At 35.4% G+C, this 19,933-nt stretch overlaps 1 protein-coding gene across 1 annotated transcript in view; it reads left to right on the top strand.

The window, feature by feature from the left end:
• LOC150094412 (TBC1 domain family member 2B-like) overlaps positions 1–19,933 on the top strand; it is a 406,352-nt gene that overhangs the window by 187,252 nt on the left and 199,167 nt on the right. The window contains exons 13-15 of the mRNA XM_090412467.1: positions 1,376–1,487; positions 10,186–10,317; positions 14,946–15,083. Of these exons, the coding sequence (XP_090268593.1) occupies positions 1,376–1,487; positions 10,186–10,317; positions 14,946–15,083 (382 nt within the window). The remainder of the gene's footprint in view (positions 1–1,375; positions 1,488–10,185; positions 10,318–14,945; positions 15,084–19,933) is intronic.

Here is a 19,933-nt window from a genome sequence, read left to right as displayed (position 1 = left end):
TGGAGTAGATGAAAAATATAGAAGACTGGACCTATCTCTCATATGAGGAATGCAACAGAGAGGTGCAAAATAGGACATAGTGGAGACACATGGTAGTCAATCGCCTGGAGGGAGAAGACACCTGACAGGACAGGATACTCTAGATCAGTGGGTCTTAACCTTTTTAGTGATCGGCACCCCCTTGAAAAATGTGTTTCAATTTCTTTATTTAGGAAATTACATCTGTTGCAAGATAATTTATTTATTGAAAAATAAACACATACATTTACATATACATACATACATGCGTCAAACCACCTCGTTAACGTTCGTACTCAGAGTACGCGAACACATGCGCGTATCGACCAGTTTCTTATTGTATTGCATGTGCTGGTAAGTGTAATGCGCTGAGGCAAAGGTAGAGAGGGTAGGAGTGGGGGTCCCAAAAGTTGACATAGCGTTCGCTAGTTTCTCACAGGTGGTCAGGCAGTAGTTTCCATCCTGGGATGGAAACTACCACCTGGGGGTGTGAGAGAAACTTCTCTCGCACCCCCAGGGGTGCACACATCCCAGGTTAAGAACCACTGCTCTAGATGATGATCTTAATATGAAGGTCGAAACGTAGGGAAATTAAAATTATTTATAACACGGTTGTAGAGTTCATAATTTGTGTAAAATGAATGCTGATCACCATGTAACACTAAAGGAAAGGAGAAATTTTGGGTACATTTTTCTAAAATTGTGAGGGCAGTACAACAGATTATGGTAATGATGCAGAGGACACTGACACAGAATGTTATGATTCCATCATACTAGGCCCTAATCAGGCTACATATGGATTCCTGTACACAGATTTGGTTACTTAGCTTTCAAACGGATCAAGAGATTTTGGAAAGGTTTAGAAAGGATTTTTTTTTTTTTTGACTAGTGGTTTCTGGAATGTTGAGTATGAAGACAGATTAAGAGAATGCAGTTTGCAGAGTTAGTAGATAGTAGGAAGATGTATGTGTTGGGGATGGGGGGGGAAGCATGATCAAGAGATATTAGTTGGTAAGAGGTTATTACTGGATTAATGTAGATGAGATTTTTCATAGAATGGTGAAGACTGGGGGGGAGTGAACAAGATGCCATCCCTGGAAGTTGTATAAGGATAAGCTCTGAGCAAGGATATAAAGAGTTTTTTTTTAGTAGTAGGTGATTGGGATGCATGCCTGAAAGTGTGCTGAGTGTGGAGGAGGTGAATGCAATTTAAGTCATGGTATGGTGAGCATTTTAACCTCCTGTAATGAGTCCTTTGATTCCATGGAAGTCTGATATTAATAATAAAGTAATAATAATAATAATTTTCAGCCTTTCGATATGAAATAGAAATAAGAATGTTAACTTATTTTTCTAGCTGTATAGATATGAGGACCAAATCGTTGAGAAGAGAATTGGGTCCTGACTATTATGAAACTCTGTTGTCTTCTACTATGATGACATCACTTCTTGATCCTGCTGTTAAGCAAGTAACTATATTTTTATTTTATCTATTTGTCAGAATTTCTGCATTGTACATTTCTAAAGTATTGTTATTGACTCTTTCCTATAACAAACCTATAAAGACCACAAGAATTGTTTAGTATAGTGAGAGTTGTCTGTATTCTCTTGACCATTTCTGTACCTTTGTTGCATACACAAAGGACATGACACTTTTTTTTTTATAAAGATCTTATGTGTGTTGTGCAATAAGTTCGATGAGATTTTTTTAGTTCTTTCAGATATTTTACGTTAACTCACACACACAAAGAGTTGTTCATCCCAGAGTTAATTGATAATGCAGATGAGAAGAAATATCAGGAAAATGAAAAATTTGTTAGCATTAGATTTGAAGACATGTAGATGGTATACTAAGAATTGCATAAGAATAGCAGTTGCATTTACATACTAGTGTTTCACTAGTTCCATTAACTAGACACTAGATAATAACAGTCAATTGCATGAAGCAGCTGTCTGTCTGTCTGTGTGTGTGTGGGGGGGTGAGTATTGCACTTCCCCAGGTAAAGCTTTATTGCCTTACCTTCCCAATCATACTGATTACAGAAGATCATCAAAAAGAATGTTAACTCTCAACTTCATGAATCTGATTGTGCTTGTTCTCTAGATCATTTCATTAACTGACTTTGTTGAGTAGGTACACATACTGGCTACTGAATTAGAAACTTTTAGCAAATATACATAAATGTCACTCTCACACACACACACACACACACACACACACACACACACACACACACACACACACACACACACACACACACACACACACACACACACACACATATATTAGGGTTACCAAGTAATTTTATGAACTTGGTTATTTTACTCCTAATCCCAAGTAAGCAAACAGTTAAGTTTGCACCTGAACGTAGTTCAAGTCTAAAGGTGGTGCAACATCAGGGCAACTCATTGTAAAGGTGGGTAAAGCTCTGATCACTATTCTTAGTATTTTCCATAATGTAAAGCACATCTCACTAAGCGATGTATACTGCAATACATTATCGGTGGGGTCACTACCCAGACCGGTTTCAACCTTTTTTGAGGTCTCCTCAGTGAGTAGCTAGACCCTAAATACCAAGGTTTTAGTAATACAGAGCCTTATCAACTTTACCTATACAAGTTGCAACTAGTTTTTACACACACACACACACACACACACACATATATATATATATATGCAAAATACTTAATCATATGTGTCACCACTTGTTCTAGGAAACTATTTAAGGATGCTACTGGTCAGTAATCATCAAGTGTGTTGATCATAATGGGAAAAACAAAGGGTCTTTCAGAGTTTGATAAAGGGCTTATTGTAGCCATCTGGCGAGCCACGATTTTGAAAACAGCAGAGCTGACTGGTTTCTCAAAAGGTGATATATTCCAGATGTTTAAACAGTGGAAAAATAACTTGTGCAATGTTGTCCTAAGACAGTATCAGGATTGAGATTGCTGTCATCTGAGAAGGCTTGTACAGGCAAACAACTTCCTGTGTGCAGCAATTGACTGAAGTATTTAATGATGGCTGTTCTCGACCCATATTTCACCAAACTATGTGTAATGAAGAGGATCGGTATTGACAGTCACATGCCTATATAGAAACCACTGATTTCTGTGAACTTTCTAATTCAGTGGCTGGTATATTTGTCAAGTGCTTAGATAATGCTAGCTTGAAGTAGTGAAACATTGGTTCTGTAAATGTTTAATTTAGGTGCAATATTTTTATTTAATTCTTGCCCTTCACAGTTGTTTCTTCCTTAAAACTTAGTGGGGTTGTACAAATGGAAATCAGTAGAGTAAATGAATGAAGAGTAAGAAAAATTTTGTTAAGTGAGTTTGAAACTGAAGTATAGTGACTAAGTACATTTCTTAGTAGATTTCAAAGGGAGTGAGGGAATAGCTATTGTAATTTTGATGAACAGTGACCATTGAAAAAAAAAAAGTTACAGAAACTGAATGTTTTTGTGAAAGAGAGTAGATTGCATCAGTTAGAGATTCTATATGCAAAATGATCACTCCGAAATTCAACTATTTGGTTCAGTTATCTCCACACCATCAGTACTTTTTAAAGTAATTTTTCCATGGGCATTCTTCTTTTTACTTGCCACATAGCAAAAGAGCTCTTTAGGTGGCTCTTTAGGCTCTCTTTGGCCTCATCAGCTAGTTTCTCTCATAATTAGGTTTGACCTTACCACACATATCACCCTCCTTTCCTGTGCCTTGTAATGCTCATGCTGATCATCTTTTTCTTTATATTCCCTTCACAATTTTCTCCTTGTCTGCAATTCTTGCTTAAAGTTGCTATTCGTTTAACTCCTTTCTGATTTATCCTTCTGACTCTGAGTATATATTCTGATACTGCTTTCTGTAAACATCCCTTGATCACCTATCATGCAACACCATGATTTTCCTCCACATTCTTATGCCATGGCACTGCTGAAAGCTCACTCCATCATGTTGTCATAATCTCCTGCTTTATAATTCCATATATATTGTTTTATTGTATTTTTCTCTTAGAAAAATAGCGGTTTATAGTATATTAGTGTATATTTTCATGTTTTTAATGTTTTATAACATATTTTTGTTAAGATATTGCAATGATAAATATAGCATAAATATTAAAATGGCACCAAAAACTCACAAGAAATCTAATGCTAAGAAGAGCAGCGAAGTCAAGAACAAGAAGGCTTTCTCTGCTAAGGAGGTTATTGAAGATATTGAGGGGGTTATTGAAAATGAATTAACTTCCAAAATTGCGAAATTAAATTAGAGAGAGAGAGAGGCAACACAGGAATTGCAGAAAGTCGAGAGGCGTTTGAATGAACATAGGGAGGAAAAGAAAATTAAGCAGCAAAATAAGAAAACAAAGCATGGAATCAGGTAAGTCAGTAAGTAAGGAAAATCAGGTATGTAACATTGTTTGTAAAAAGAAGGATGTTATTTGGTATGGCGACTCTATCAAAAAACATTCTCTTGATGAGCGGGTTATAATTTCTAATTTTCCAGGAGCAAAAATTAAAAATATAATGCAAGCAATTCAAAACCAGAAAAGAAAAGTAAACAAGGTCATAATTGTTGTAGGTATTAACTACTTAACTAGTGATAAGTTCAGTATGAGAAAGGACATGAAAGCGTTGTTGGAAGAGGCAAGAGTGAACAGTGAGAAAGTGAAAATAGTAAGTACCTTGATACGATAAAAATGAATTAAGGGCTATGATGGCAAATGATTCAATGCATAGGCTGTGTAGAAAGAATGGATGAGAGTTTTTGGATGGGTGGAGTGGGTTTGAGGGAAGATTAAATTTGTATAAGAGGGATGGCCTACACCTGAATGCGTTTAGTATCAGGAGCCTTGAAAAAACATAACTGGGATTCAGAGATTGAGGGAAACTAAATTATAATGGGCAGAATGGTGAGAATGTGAGTGACAATGTTATATAATTGTACTAACGAAAGGAATGGGCATTATCTTGGAAAAATTGTGATGAGAGAAAGATTTTGACTTGGTGTTCGTCTGGTTCAGACTCATCAAAATGTGTGCAAAGATGTCTACATGTATAAGGCACTAGAGAAGAATAGAGATCTGCAAGTTGTCCAATTGCATCATGCAGACAAGAATATATAAAATAACATGCAGGTAGATTATTATGTCTATACATGAATGTTAGAACTGCCTTGGTCAATATGTTGGAACCTCAGATTGTAAGCATTAGTGAAACCTGGCTATCAGAATCAGATCTACTAACTGGTATTCAGTGTAAAGGGTACAGTATTTTTAGAAAGGATAGGGGATGAGAGGCATGCTGCCAATGATATTGGATAACTTGAATCTAGTTAGTGTTGAGACCTATGACTGTAGTACTAGTAACAGTATTTCGTGTAGCAGTGAATTTGAAGCCATCTGGTGTGAGGTGGAATCCCACAAGATCAATTACATAGTGGGATGTTGTTACAGACCTGGTGGATCTGTTGCTAGTGAGGAAGAAATGCATCACCAAATAGAGATGATGGGTGCGAAAAGAGTAATCATAATGAGAGACTTTAATTATCCAAATATTGATTAGGTAGCAGTAAAATCTCATGAGAAGAATGAAACTGAATTTATTGAGCTGTTGCATGACAACTTCCTCAAACAGCATGTGACAGATGAAACTCGGGGTAAAAGAGTTTTAGATTTGATTATAGTGTTGGAGGGTGTTTCAGTTAAAGACGGAACTATTCTGCCTCCGGTTGGTGGTGGTAATCATGTGGTATTCTCTTGAGAAGTGACTAAGCTTAGGAATATTCTATTGAGAAAAGGTTATATTCTGAACTACAAAGCAGGAAATTATGACCAACTGAGGAGTATACCAAGTTCAGCGGAATGGTATTGGTTGCTGGATGGGAGGAATATCAACAGTGCATGGGAAGCATTTAAGAAAATACTTAAAATGATGCATTATCAGAATGAATGTGTCCTGAGAGTTTGAAGAATAAATAGGAGTCAAATGGATGTATAATCTTATTAAGCAAGAGATTCGTAAGAAACGGATGATGTGGAAGGAATACCATGGGCATAAGGATAATGTCCGTTATGAAAATATAAGTAGCAGCAGGCTAGAATAGTCACAACTGTTGTACGGGAAGCTATGTCTGAGTATGAAAAGAAACTGGCTCTGTGTGCTCAAGACAACCCACAAGAATTCTATCAATATGCTTTAAGAAAGAATGAATATGAAAGAATAACTCTTCTGAATGCAGATGGTGTGAGGGTGACAGGTGCAGAAGAGGTTGTTCAGCTAATGAGTAATAATTTTTCTAAAAGCTATCAACCTGGTGTATGCAACATTGAGTTCACTGCTACCTTTTCACTGAATGAAGAAACTTAGGTATGTGCAGAGGATTTATTTAAGAAAGAATGAGTATGAAAGAATAACTCTTCTGAATGCAGTTGGTGTGAGGGTGACAGGTGCAGAAGAGGTTGTTCAACTAATGAGTACTCATTTTTCTAAAAGCTATCAACCTGGTGTATGCAATATTAAGTTCAGTGCTACCTTTTCACTGGATGAAGAGACTCAGGCATGTGCAGAGGAGGTATTAGAGCTATTGCATAAACTGAATAACAATTCAGCAGTAGGGACTGATGGGATATCAGCACAGGTGCTAAAAGAATGTTCAGCTGAACTGGCCATTCCTTTGATCAGACTATATAATTTGAGTCTCAGAACAGGAAAGATTCTGCAGGAATGGAAAGAACGCATGGTAATCCTATTGCATGAGGGTGTTGCAAAGACTGATGTATCCAACTATCGACCAATCAGTGTTTCAGGAGTGGTGGTGAAGATTTTGGAAAAATTGGTTAGGACTTGCATTCAGAAATGGGTTGACAGTGAATCTCTACTTTGCAATGAACAGTATCGGTTTACTAAAGGAAGGTCATTTTTAGCAACTTGCTCGCATTCTATAATAATGTTACCATTAAACTAGACAAGGGGAATGGAAGATTTTGGAAAAATTGGTTAGGGCTTGCATTCAGAAATGGGTTGACAGTGAATCAGGTCATTTTTAGCAACTTGCTCTCATTCTATAAAAATGCTACCATTAAACTAGACAAGGGGAATGGATACACTATGATATTTTTGGTTTTTGCTAAGCTTTTGAGAATACAGTATGGAAGACTGTTACATAAATTGGAGAATAGGGGTTTGGATTTTAAATATTAGCATGGATAAAGATGGCTGAGTGACAGATTTAAAAAAGTGGTGTACAGAGGATGTGAGTGCAAGATAACTAGTAGTGTACCACAAGGATCAGTCCTTCGTCCACTGTTATTCAATCTGTAAATTAATGATATCAGGTAGGATTTGACAGGTAACATGCAGCTATTTTCTGATGATGGGTAGGTTAATCAGGAATGTAGCTGATATGCAGTACTTACAGAATGATTTGAATAGGTTGGAAATGTGGGCATGGGAAAATAGATGTTACTTCAATTTCAGTAAATGTAAAGCCATGCACTTTGGTGTGATTAGATATCCAGTGTGGTGTTATATTAGTGGGATTATGCTAGAAGAAACTAATCAGTCTAAGGACCTTGGAGTGTTAGTGGATAGCAAGTTGAAGTTTAGGGCCATGTAGCAAAGGTTGTAAATACAACTCAAAAGATAATTCTAATGCTAAAAAATGCACTTTCACATGTAAAGATAAGGATGTCATTCTGCCTCTTTACAAGGCCTTGATAAGACCTCACTTGACTGTTTTATTGAGGTCTGGTCTCCTGATTCCCGTTATGATTCTGATACATTAGAAAGAGAGTGCAAAGAAGAGTGTTAAAAATGATATCAGGATTGGAATACTGATTATGAAGACATTGAGAATTTGTAGATTGCAGACACTAGCAACCAGGAGAAAGACAGATAATATGATTAAGACTTACAAACTTCTGAAAGGGTCATACAGGATTTCAGTTAATGGAATTTTTCATTTTATGGAGGATGGGGCATAGAGAGCATCCTTGGAAGCTGAGAATGAATAATGCTAATGAGGACTAGATTTTTCTCTCGTAGGGTGGTGATTGGAATGGATTGTCATTGGATGTTGTGTGTGTGTGCAAGCAGTGTGAATGAATTCAAGAATTCAAGAATAAGTACGATAGCTGGTTCATGTAAAATGTGGCTTCCCTCGATGAGTCCCTGACTCCCTGGAGGTCTCTTTTAATAATAATAATTACCCTTCTTAACAGAAACTTCTACATTTGGGAATCTCCCAGTTTAAAACTATATGATCACTTTTTCCAAATAGCGTCAGCCTAGTATAATTGGTTACTATTATGTTCTGTCATGCTGTGATCAGATCTGTCACTCTTGAACCTCATGTTCCCTCTGTTACATGCTGTCTTGAGTAATTATCTCTCAGCAGCTGTATAAATTCCATTTCCTTCCATTTTGTTATCTTTCATCCTTTCATCTTCTAGTTGAAATCCCCCCCCCCCTCCAATACTCAATTATATATTTTATCATGTTGGCCTCTATCTCACATGAGATAGCCTCAAATGAACTGCCCTTTGCATCAATATCTCCCATGTATTTCTACTCTTTTTGGTTATCATAAGCAAAACTTCCTCCTTGCCTCCTATTTCTTTTACCTCTCTGAAGAATTTATATCGTTTGCATTCTTGGTCAACCAAGTCTCACTAAAGCCTATAACTTTTGGCCAAGTTGAGCTAACAAATCCAAAATAAAAGGATTTTTTGCCACAATAGTGGCAAAAAATCCTTTCCCTTATTCTGAATACTTCTGGCATTAGTATACATGAACTGCAATACCACTTTCATATGACAACCTACCTGACTGGCACCTTGTGTTGCTTAGCCTACTGAAGTTAAGAACCTGGGAAGCTACATTCAGCATCACGTGATCAATCTCCCACTTACATAACCTCCAGGTTGCCTCTCTCTGCTCTCATCTGCATCTCCCTAAATGCATCTATGTATGTATCCCATATGATGCCAGTTTAACTTTGGCAAAATATTGGAATTAGTAATTAAATATTTTTTATTAAATCTTCTGTTGTCATTTCCTAAAACAACAAAATGGATAATAGTCAACGTATAGGCTTTGAACACCAAAACTAGAAAGTTCCCAGCAATTCACTAATAGCCTCAAATGAAATAATATTAGTGAGATAGTTTCTGCTTACTTATTGTTTTCCTATTTCATTTATTTTCTTTTTTTACAGATATTGTTAAAGATACTATCAACATTATAATTTATATGTTGTAATAAAATAAATTGTCATCATGCATGACAATGCTCAATTGAATAATGTTGCTTAAATGGATATACATAAATAGAATAAAATAACCATTTGAATTGATTTGTATTCTGAACTTTGAAGTTTTGAAATTAATATTCTGAACTTTGAAATATCATAAGTGCTTTGGTTGTGTTAGCAAATATTGCTTTTATGTGTCATAATGTGTATCATGTGGATAATGAAAGAGGTAACTTTGAACACAGATATGCTTGAATTTAAAATATTTTGCTTTTGCAATCTCTGTTGTTCATGTGCTTAATAATAAATCTGCTATTGTGTTTTATTTTCAAAGAGAGTAGTTAGAACTCTTTTAGACATAAATTAAAAGGCATCCATTCTCCACCCTTAGTCTTCAAAGACCGTGAGAGGAATTTGGGACTTCCAATGTTTTCTGGATATTGAGTGAAAATACAACATTCAGCTGCAGACATCTCATATTCTTAACCCTTAATTGGCAGTCCCTTCTTTTTTTTTAGTGGCTCTGTGTTCAGTTTAGTCCAGCTTTTTATATTGTCTATCCATGATATTTTTTTTCTTCCAGGTTTTCTCTTTCTGTTGATTTTACCTTCTAATATTACCTGGAGAATATATTTATGGTTTCTCATTAGATATCCTAAGTAGGCAGTTTTTCTTCTTTTCACAATATTGATTATTATTGTTGTTGTTACATTATTGTCTTAAATACATAGAAAAAGTTTTCTTAGTTGGTGACTAGAATTTAATCTTTAACAGCCTTTCTTCTGGTGCTACACTATTCAAATATGTTTTTCATTGCATTCAACATATAACATTGACAACTTTATGTGTATGTTTGTAAAAAATTGCTTGGAGAATAAGTTGCTATTTTAAATTAACTCTTCTTATTTTTATACGTAGATTGAGTTGGATTTGTTGAGAACACTTCCTAACAATAGGCATTATGAGACTTTAGATGCAGATGGAATTCCACGTCTCAGACGAGTTTTGCTAGCATACAGTCGGCATAATCCATCTGTTGGATATTGTCAAGTAAGAAATTTAAATATATTTGAATTAGTTTTTTAAAAAATCTGTTTTCATTTTCTATATTTAATATCTCTTTTTAATTATAAATAAAAGTAAAATCTCATTTTAATCAAATAATGGGAATAGTTTTTATTTGGCACTGCGCACCACTATGTTACATGAAAGCAGCCTTATTAAACAAAAAATAAATTCAGTTGAATTATAAATGTTTGGACAAAGGCTAAAATAACACAACAGTATTTTAAGATTGGTATTTTTTTCTCAGTTTTAATAAGTCTCCATTTTTAGTGACATAACCTACTCTTAACAGTCTTTATTTTTATTGTCTTCAGAACATGTGAAATGACAGCATCTTCAGTTTCATCATGGCTTGAATAATGTTTTACAAAAATGTTCATTCATTATACAATACTGTAGCTTAATGGAACTTGCTACTCATTGTGGGATGAGATTATTTACTTACCTAGACAGAAATCTAAATATGCTGAATTGTAAGAAACTAAATGAACAGTTTCTTGTAGTGAAAGTTTTTTCCCACTGGTTATACTATAAATTAAAGATGCCACTTGCTTACACTTGGATAAAGAATTAAGCTAAGAATTAATGGAGATGGAGATAGCAGAGTTTTTCATTCTGGAAACTCAAGTTTTTCATCTGCCAAAAGAGGTAAGCTTGTCAGAAGAATACAGCAATAACAGACATAATACACTGGTTTCATAGCCTTAACTGTTTGGTTGTTTTTATTATACAGAATTAAAGCCAAAAGAAAAATTGTATTTCTTTCCTTCCATTTCTATTCCCATCAAGATGTCATTCTCATCCAACCATGTTTGACATATTCCAACTATTTTCAGGCACATAAACTCAATCAATCACCTCTCTTATTTCTGATACTTCTGGCATTCATAAATAAGCATTTCTTGGTCTATAGCAGTGGTGGCTCATCCATAAGGGCTGCAGGGCTGTAGCCCCTTAAGTATAAAATGAAAGTTCCTGTTTTTTTATCACTCAGATAAGAAAAAAGTGGGTTTGTACATTTAATGAAACAATGCAGAAGGGAGTGATATGATTAGTGAAGTGTGGCTAGTAACTTCTAGAATTTGGATGAATCTGATGAGGTCTTAAATCTGCGAAGGAGCAGTTCTGTACTCTGCTTCTTGTAAATTCTTTTCTAATTTTTTACAGTAGCTTGCCATTATTTAAATTTTATGGCTACCATTCTTGATTTGAAAGCCAGGTTTTTCATATAGATGATAATCATACTGAGAAAACTTTGCATCGGTAAACTTTATTATTTTTTTCTTTAACTGCATCTCTCACTTTCTCTTAATTAGCATGAGATGGTTCCTAAATTCCATAAATTCTTTTGAGCCTTCAGGAATCTTAATTTGACGATCCACAACCTTCTCCAACTTTACATGTTTGTTTTTTTTCCATTTCTTCTCCTTTTAGATTTTATTCCTTTTTTTATTTTAGCTCATCTTTTAATTTTTTTTTGTTTATCCTCAAATTTTTTGTATTAATTCATCTTTTCCTTTTTTTTGATGATCTTGTTTCCATATTAAATTCTTTCAGATGTCTTGCTTGCTTTACTGTTTCTTCTTCAATTTCTCCATGTGTAACAGTTTCATTTGTTTGCATTTGGTCTTATATCTGTTCAGTTGTCATACAACATTCAGTAGTGATAATTTCAACTAATGTTGTTTCACCCATCCTTGACTGGGAAATTGACTCCTGCAGTTCTAGAATTTTTGGGTTAATTTTTTCACAAAAAAAAAGGTAAGCTGAGTATTGTTTTGTGGTTTTTGTGGTTTTGCTGAGTATTGTTTGTTTGAAAGTGGTGTCTTTCTCTGTGAATTCTTGTTTATGGCTCTTAAATATATATGCTGTTTTAATTAGTTCTACCAGTGCTCCCACTCTTTTGGTGTAAGTTCTAAGAGGACACGTAGTAATGCAATGTTCAGAACTTTGCATTTCTGACATGCTTTGAGATACTGATTAGCAATATCAGTTAAAACATTTAGTCTTGGAGCAGTTTCCACCCAAGTGATTGTATAACCACAACACAGGTGCTACCTCTGTACTTTAGAATAGTTCACTCTGACTCTAGTTGTACTCATGTTGACAAAATTTGGTAGAGGTGTTTTCATATCCATTATGAAGATGATCTCACCAGAAAACCTGTTTGCATCTTCATCTGATAAACCCTTTCATGTGTTATTGATGTTATCACATTTCAAGAATGTCTAGATAAGAATTTCATTTCTGTTTTCCATATATTCCATTGGAAATCTCTCAATTTTTATTGTTTTTACCTGGCTTCCTTCCATTACAGGAATTATTGTGCTACCTTGGAATGTAAAACCCTGCAATTAATTATAAGAGAAACCTTTCAGTCATAAGACTAAAAATTAAATAATTTGATGTAGAAATAATTCCATACTACTAGCAAATGCAGTAGCTGAACTACTATAAATGGGTGGCTGTGACATGGCCAGAAGTAATTCCATAATGCAGATATTTACTGCACTACCAGCAATCTTATTATTTACTTAAAATAATCCCATGCTAGTGTGAAGTGGAACCACCACTAGCACGATTCAAATAAAAGTAAAATATCAAAGTGAAAAACAATGGAAAGAAAACCAAAGTACTTATCTTACTGCAATCCAAGGTGTGTTAAAGTGTGTGGGGGGGGGATACCTCTCCAAAAACTGAGTGAAATACAAGATCATTCTAAATCTCATTGAGTGACTATAAAGGATCACTACTAAACTCATCATTTGTTACCTGAATCACTCCATGACAGGAAACTTGGCAGTGGCTCCACTCACTGACAGGCAAAGACCAGCTGCCAAGCAGAGCCTCTTTCCCCTGGAAGCAAGCTATCATCAGTGGGACCCAGACCAAGAAGAGATACCTAGGTTGGTTGATTGATTTCATCCATCCCTTTAGGACAGGTAGAGTCCCCTAATCAGGGGTTCATGACAGAATTAATGTGGCCAGTTCATCACTCCTTGCTGCATTCCCTAAGGGCAGTGTTCATCCGTGCGTTTTCATGGGACCGGTTTGGCTGCTTGCGGGATGAAACACCCCAGATAAACTTGTGGAAAAAATCCTGCTGTCCACGCCCAAGACCGGCTAACTTGGCTATGGCTGAGAAATATCCTTAAGCTCCTCAACATCGTCGGTAGGAATCAGACCTAGAACACTCCTTCCCCAGGCATATGGCTGCAAAGTGCAAAGTCACTAGGCTAACCGCATGGCCTACCTAGGTTGAACTGATGCAAAATTCATCTATTTTCCATATACGAGTTAGTGAAAAGGTGTAACACTTTATTATTAAAATATTCTGAATTAGAGCAAGTTGTTGAAATTTTATTTTCACTTGGTTTTAAATTAAATTAAAGATGTCAATAAATTATATTTTTGTTTAATCCTCTATCCAAATTAAACAAACTTTAACAAATTGCAATTTAACAAATTCTCATCCAGAGTATTGTAATAATAAGTGTTACATCTTTCCATTACTTGTATATGGGAAGATATGACTTCTGCATGCTTCAACCTTGGTATCTCCTCTAGCTCCCACTGATGAGACCTCAATATAGCCTCTCTACAAGAAGTCTGGTCGTGAAGATACTTCACAAGCAGCTTTGTTTGCATACGCCTGGATAGAGGATTAAATAAGAATATAATTTTTTGGCATCTTTAATTTATAACTAAGTGAAAAAAGATTTTAACAATTTGTTTCCATAATTTTACTTTTGTTTTATATTTTTATATTAGTATAACATCATTAACTATAATAACAATAGTATTACTATACTTTCTTTTTACTTACTAATGTGAGAAAAACTATTCTACAGAAGCTTTTTCTTTTTTTCCTCACATCAGTGTTTGTTAACATTTTAATCATATACTTTCTCCTTATATGCAGCTGTTCAATCATACAAATGTGACTGATAATCTGTGTAAATTCATTTAATTTCTTTAAATAATTATCAAGCTGGCCTCGTTGACTGAACAAAGAACTAACCAGTTCTCTAACTATCAGGTTCTGGGTTTAAATCCCACAGTGGATATGAAAAATGTCTTTAGGCTATAGAAGAATGTCTTGGCCTGTTGTGAAACCACTTCCCTACTACTGGAAGCTTGAAGTGACTTGAAAAAGTTTCATGTTTGGTCTCTAGAGAAAGGTTTCCAGATTATCTGTTAGCCTGCTCACAGTTAATACAAATATACTGTAACAGTCCTTTGTGGGTCAATAAGCATGTTTAAAAAAACAAAAACACCTAATCCATAGAGATTAAACATCAACTCTCAGTTCTTCATCTCCATCTGTTAGTAACTTGGTGGAGCCATTTCTAACAGTGTCATGAGAACCACATGGGATGTTTAGGAAAACAATGCATTATTACTTACTTACCTATCTAATATTTATGCTCTTGGGAATGATAAGAAGATTAGGTGAGATATTTTCACATTTTTCTCATTTACAGTGTTCTGACTTCAACTACTAACAAAATTCAGAGTGAAATGTTCAGTGAAATGCATTGCCTCCTTCTTTTTTTTTTTTTTGATGTGATTATAATTAATAATGCACTAATTAGAAATCTTCATTTAATTAGGGTTTGAATAGATTAGCAGCCATATCCTTACTCTTTATGGAAGAAGAGGATTCTTTCTGGTGCTTAGTTTCTATTGTTGAAAAAATAATGCCACCTCAGTATTATAACAGAACTATGATAGATGCTCAGGTAGATCAGGTAAGATATATATTCAACTGTAGCGAGCCTTTATTTTTAGCTTAACTAGAGTTGGTAATAAATTGAAACAGCTGCTAGATGTAAAAGATTGAAAATTAAGCTATGGACTTTTATGTGTATTACAGATAATTATTCCATTGGTCATCAGTAAACTATCATTGGTATGCATATTAGAAATATTCAGACTAAACAAAACATTTAAATGTAATTTGTGAAAAGCAAACATCATATGCAGTACCATGATGAGTTCAACAAATTTCTGACTGTTATTCTTGTCCTTTGTCAGTTTGCTATGTTTTCTTCATTCACTACCATGTCTGTATGAGGTTGATAACTATTGCACGAAAAACCACAGCAGTTGAGATTAAATAGTTAAATTAAGTAGATATTCCTCTACTAGTTTGCAGAATGATCACTAACATAGAATAAACTCAAAAGAAGAATGTCTTGTTGTTTAAAACTAATTAAGTTTAAATTTAAAATTTTTTAAATTTAAAAATATAGAACTAGGAGCCATCTGTGGAAGTTGTGTAAGAGTGTGGTTAGTAAGGGTATGTGCACCAGATTTTTTGCATGGAGAGTGGTTAGTGAGTGGAATTGATTCCCAGAATTGGTTGCGAGTTCTCTGATGGACGGATTCAAGGAGAGGCATGATAGGATTTGTGTATGATGGTTAATTTAGTCTCCCGTGATGCATATGCCATAGAATAATGCCACAGGCTCTTGTAAAAGGATAAACTTTTACAAAAGCCTGCAGGAAACATACCCAAAGCCTGATGACACAGCATTACAAAATACTGCTATTATTCATAAAGACAGGACATTAGATGGACCTGCTCATGGAGTAATCCCATCCTCGTAGGCAACCTTTCAGCAAGTCCCAATAAATACAAATATGGAAGCAGTTGCTATTTGACTCTCAGCAGCACTCTAATAATGACATCATCTAGATCTCTACAGCTGACCTAGATGATGTCATATTGCAGTTACCAATCCCCTTACTTTATTGGAAGATTTAAATGGACACAACAGTGCTCAAATAGACATCAGATGAAGAGTTGAACGTATGCTCAACAACAATAGTATCTCCTTCCTAAAAACAGGAAGCAACACCTTCTTCCATATCCTTACCTGATCATTCAATGCCATCAAGTTAACCATCTTTTCATCCTCCCTTTTCTCACTGTTTAAGTTGTGAATTGAAGAGAACCCATTTGGGAGCAATCATTTACCTGTGATATCCATGTTTTTTGCATGAGCAACCATGCACTCCATCATGGATTTCATGGTGGAAAATTGAGAAAGCTAATTAGCTCACCTTCTCATTAGCAGAATTCAGTTCTGCATCAGTCACATCATCTCCTATCAGCAATATGATGAATCATGTAACTTTTGTAACAGGGTGTATTATACAAGCTGCCACAACTGCAATTCCTAAAATATCTGATTTGTTTTTACATTATCCTTAGCCATGGGTGAAATGACAATTGCACAGCAGCAAAAGGAGCCTAGAAGAAAAGTTTGGGGTATTTTCTGCAAATAACCCACCTAATTGCTTTCAAATGTGCTCAACCCTGAGCAAGATACATCCATCATCATCAGAGCTAGAAGGAATTCTGGATCCAGTATATGTCTTCTATAACAAGATCCACTGCAGCAAAGAGGCATGGGAACAAATTCAAAAAAAGAAAGGCAGATATCCCATCCACAAGTTCATCATCATAGAACATGGTGGCACAGTTACCAACCCAACAGCAATTGCTGATCCACTCGAGGAGATTTTTGCTAAAACATCAGGTACATCTTCTTACCCCCCCCCCCGAGTTCCTTGTCCAAAAAATCCGAGCAGGAAAACAACAAATTCAGTCGTCTTTGAACAGCACTGAAGAATATGACAGGTTGTTTACTAAAGAAGAAATGAAAATTGCTTTGCTTAAGTGCTGTTCAAGTGCTGTGGACCAAATAATATCCATTATGAGATGGTAAGACATATGTCACCATCATCCACTTCAACTGTCGCACATTTACAACAGAATTTTCTGTGAGAGAATATTTCCTTTTTCCTCTCAACTGGCAATTATCATTTGCCTTTCATAACCAGGGATGGAGCCAAAATCCCCAAATAACTACTATCCAATCACTCTGATTCACTGCTTGTTCATGAGTATGGGAAAAAAATGGTTTACTCTCATCTTTTATGGTTTCTTTAGAGAAATAACCTTTTTTTTCCAGAACACAATCTGTCTTATGAAAATATTCTACTGCTGATCATCTGGTCCAGCTGGAAGCATCAATTAGGGATGGCTTCCTAAAAGAAAGTACATACTATCAGTTTTCTTTGATATGGAAAAAAAAACATGCGACACCTTGGCAATTTGGAATATTGAAAGACCTATACAACTTTGGCCTCAAAGGGAATCTTCCTCTCTTCATGAAGAACTTTTTATCCGAAGAAATCTTACTAGTGTGAGTGGGAACAGCTCTCTTTCTACTGTATGCCCAAGAGGAGAGAGTCTTACAATGTTCAGTTTTTAGTGCTGCTCTTTGGCAGTCAGAGTCAACTCAATAATTGAAAAACTTATTTACAACAATAAGTAATGCTCTCTGTGTGGATGACCTTACAATCTTAGTCAGCTGCAGCAAGTCATTGACCATTTCTCAAAATAGAAGCTTGTACATGGGTTCAGATTTTCTAGCAGAAGAGAGTTTGTGTGCACTTGCTTTTGTTGCAGAGATAGTCTTCATCCTGCTCCAGAATTCAGACTAGGACAAACTTTAATTCCAGTTGTACCAGCACTTTGTCTATACAGCACTGATTACACTAGTGGCCAAAATTGTGGAAACCTTTTGGAAAAAGTGTATTTTTGTGGTTTGATGGCTCATAACACTACGTTTTTTTGGTGTAATACGATAAAATATATCGATGGAAAGATAATTTAATCAAGAATGTAATGCAACAAAGTTTGTTCAATTATCTGTATTCTATGAAAAGTTATAGCTAAATAACCAGAAAAAAGAAGCACAACTTGCTTAGGTCGATATGAAGTAGCTTTTCTTCATTTGAATGTAGCCAATGAGCATTAGTGTTTAGAGAGCCAATCAGGTGTCATCTTGTTTTGGCAATGAGCCAATAAGGTCACAGTAGGATTCAGCTATTGACTTCATGTATTAGTGCTGAGAGGAGGACATTCGCCAGTGTGTTATGTGATTGCTATAAAGTTGGTTGGGTTTTTTTTGTGTTCTTTCATTTAGTGAGCTTGTAAAACTTAATAAAATTAAAGAAATGGCACAAAGAGTTGACTGGTCACCCAGAAAGTGATGTAAAATAGTACTATTAAGTGACCAAGGCTACAGTTATGAAGAAATTAGAAAAAAAATTGGTGAAAACTTAACCAAAGGTGGCATTTCTAAATTTTTGAAGAGATATAAGGAGACTCAGTCACTACAAAACCAGACTGGTAAAGGTAGGAAAAGGTGCACAACAGCAAGTGATGATAGAAGAATTGAGAGACTGTGCTTACGTGACAGAAGAAAATCATCTGGGTGTATACAAGATGAAATGGCACAATACAATGTGAAGTTCAGTGCAAGGACTGTTTGGCACAGACTGCAGGAATTTGGTCTAAATGCTAGAATTCCACGAAAAAAGCCATTTTTATCTCTCAAACAAAGGTTGAAAAGATTAAACTGGGCTAAAACCCATGTTAACTGGACAGCGGAACAATGGGACGGTGTTATTTGGAATGATGAGACCAAAATCTCCCTGTTTGGTAGTGATTGCATAAAATACGTAAGGAGAAGAATCGGAGAAGATTTGCATCCTGATTGCATTACACCTACCATGAAACACCCACTTAGTGTTATGATCTGGGGTTGTATGACATCAAAAGGTGTGGGCAGAATTTGCTTGATTAATGGGAATATAAATGCCCAAAAATACATAAATGAAATACTTGAGCCTAAACTGAAGCCTTCTGCACGTGATCTTTTCCAAGATAATGAAGCATTTATATTTCAACAGGATTCAGCTCCATGTCATGTTGCTGCTGTGTGCAGAAAGTGGTTTCAAGATAATCATATTCCACTGCTGGAATGGCCTGGGAATAGCCCAGACCTTAATCCAATCGAAAATCTATGGAGCCAACTAAAAAAAATGTTAGTCAGAAGCAACCCACCAATAAAACCCAATTAATAGAAGCAATAATTCAATCATGGTTTCACATTATAACAGCTGCAGAACTAAAAAACTTGGTTCACTCCATGAGAAGGCATTGTAAGGCCATAATTAACGCTAAAGGTTACCCAACTAAGTATTAATCACATTGTGAGAATTTTTGTATATCTAATTGCTTCACTTTTCTTCTTTATAACTGTCGTTCTAATAAAAAATCCTTCATAAAAGTTATTGCATTACATTCTTGATTAAATTATCTTTCCATTGATATTACTCCAAAAAAAGTGGTGTTATGAACCATCAAACCTCAGAAATACACTTTTTCCAAAAGGTTTCCACAATTTTGGCGACTAGTGTACATTAAAACTTGGTTATAGGTCCCAAGTCTGTGCTTCTGCCAGAGAAAACACTTTCTGATAGCTGCATCCTGTTTGCCAAGCCATCGGAATTGCTTGTGGAGCATTTTGAACTTCATCTATCCCTAGTCTGTACATGAAGGCAAATAAATTAGCTTTGTAATGAAATGAAAATATTTTGATGAACACATTGAAAATAAAATCCCTGCCAGACCATTCCATGGCCAACTATTTTTTGTTCACGATGGAAGAACCTGTATCACACTTTGGCTTGTGAATAAAAGCTCTCTTACAAACTTTAGATATAGACAACATATCCC

This window comes from Typopeltis vanoorti, chromosome 22 (genome assembly GCF_054136105.1).
Source record: "Typopeltis vanoorti isolate ZY-2024b chromosome 22, IOZ_Tvanoo_1.0, whole genome shotgun sequence".
Classification (NCBI taxonomy): domain Eukaryota; kingdom Metazoa; phylum Arthropoda; class Arachnida; order Uropygi; family Thelyphonidae; genus Typopeltis; species Typopeltis vanoorti.
The sequence above is the reverse complement of the archived record's forward strand: the minus strand, read 5'-3'. Positions and strand labels throughout refer to the sequence as shown.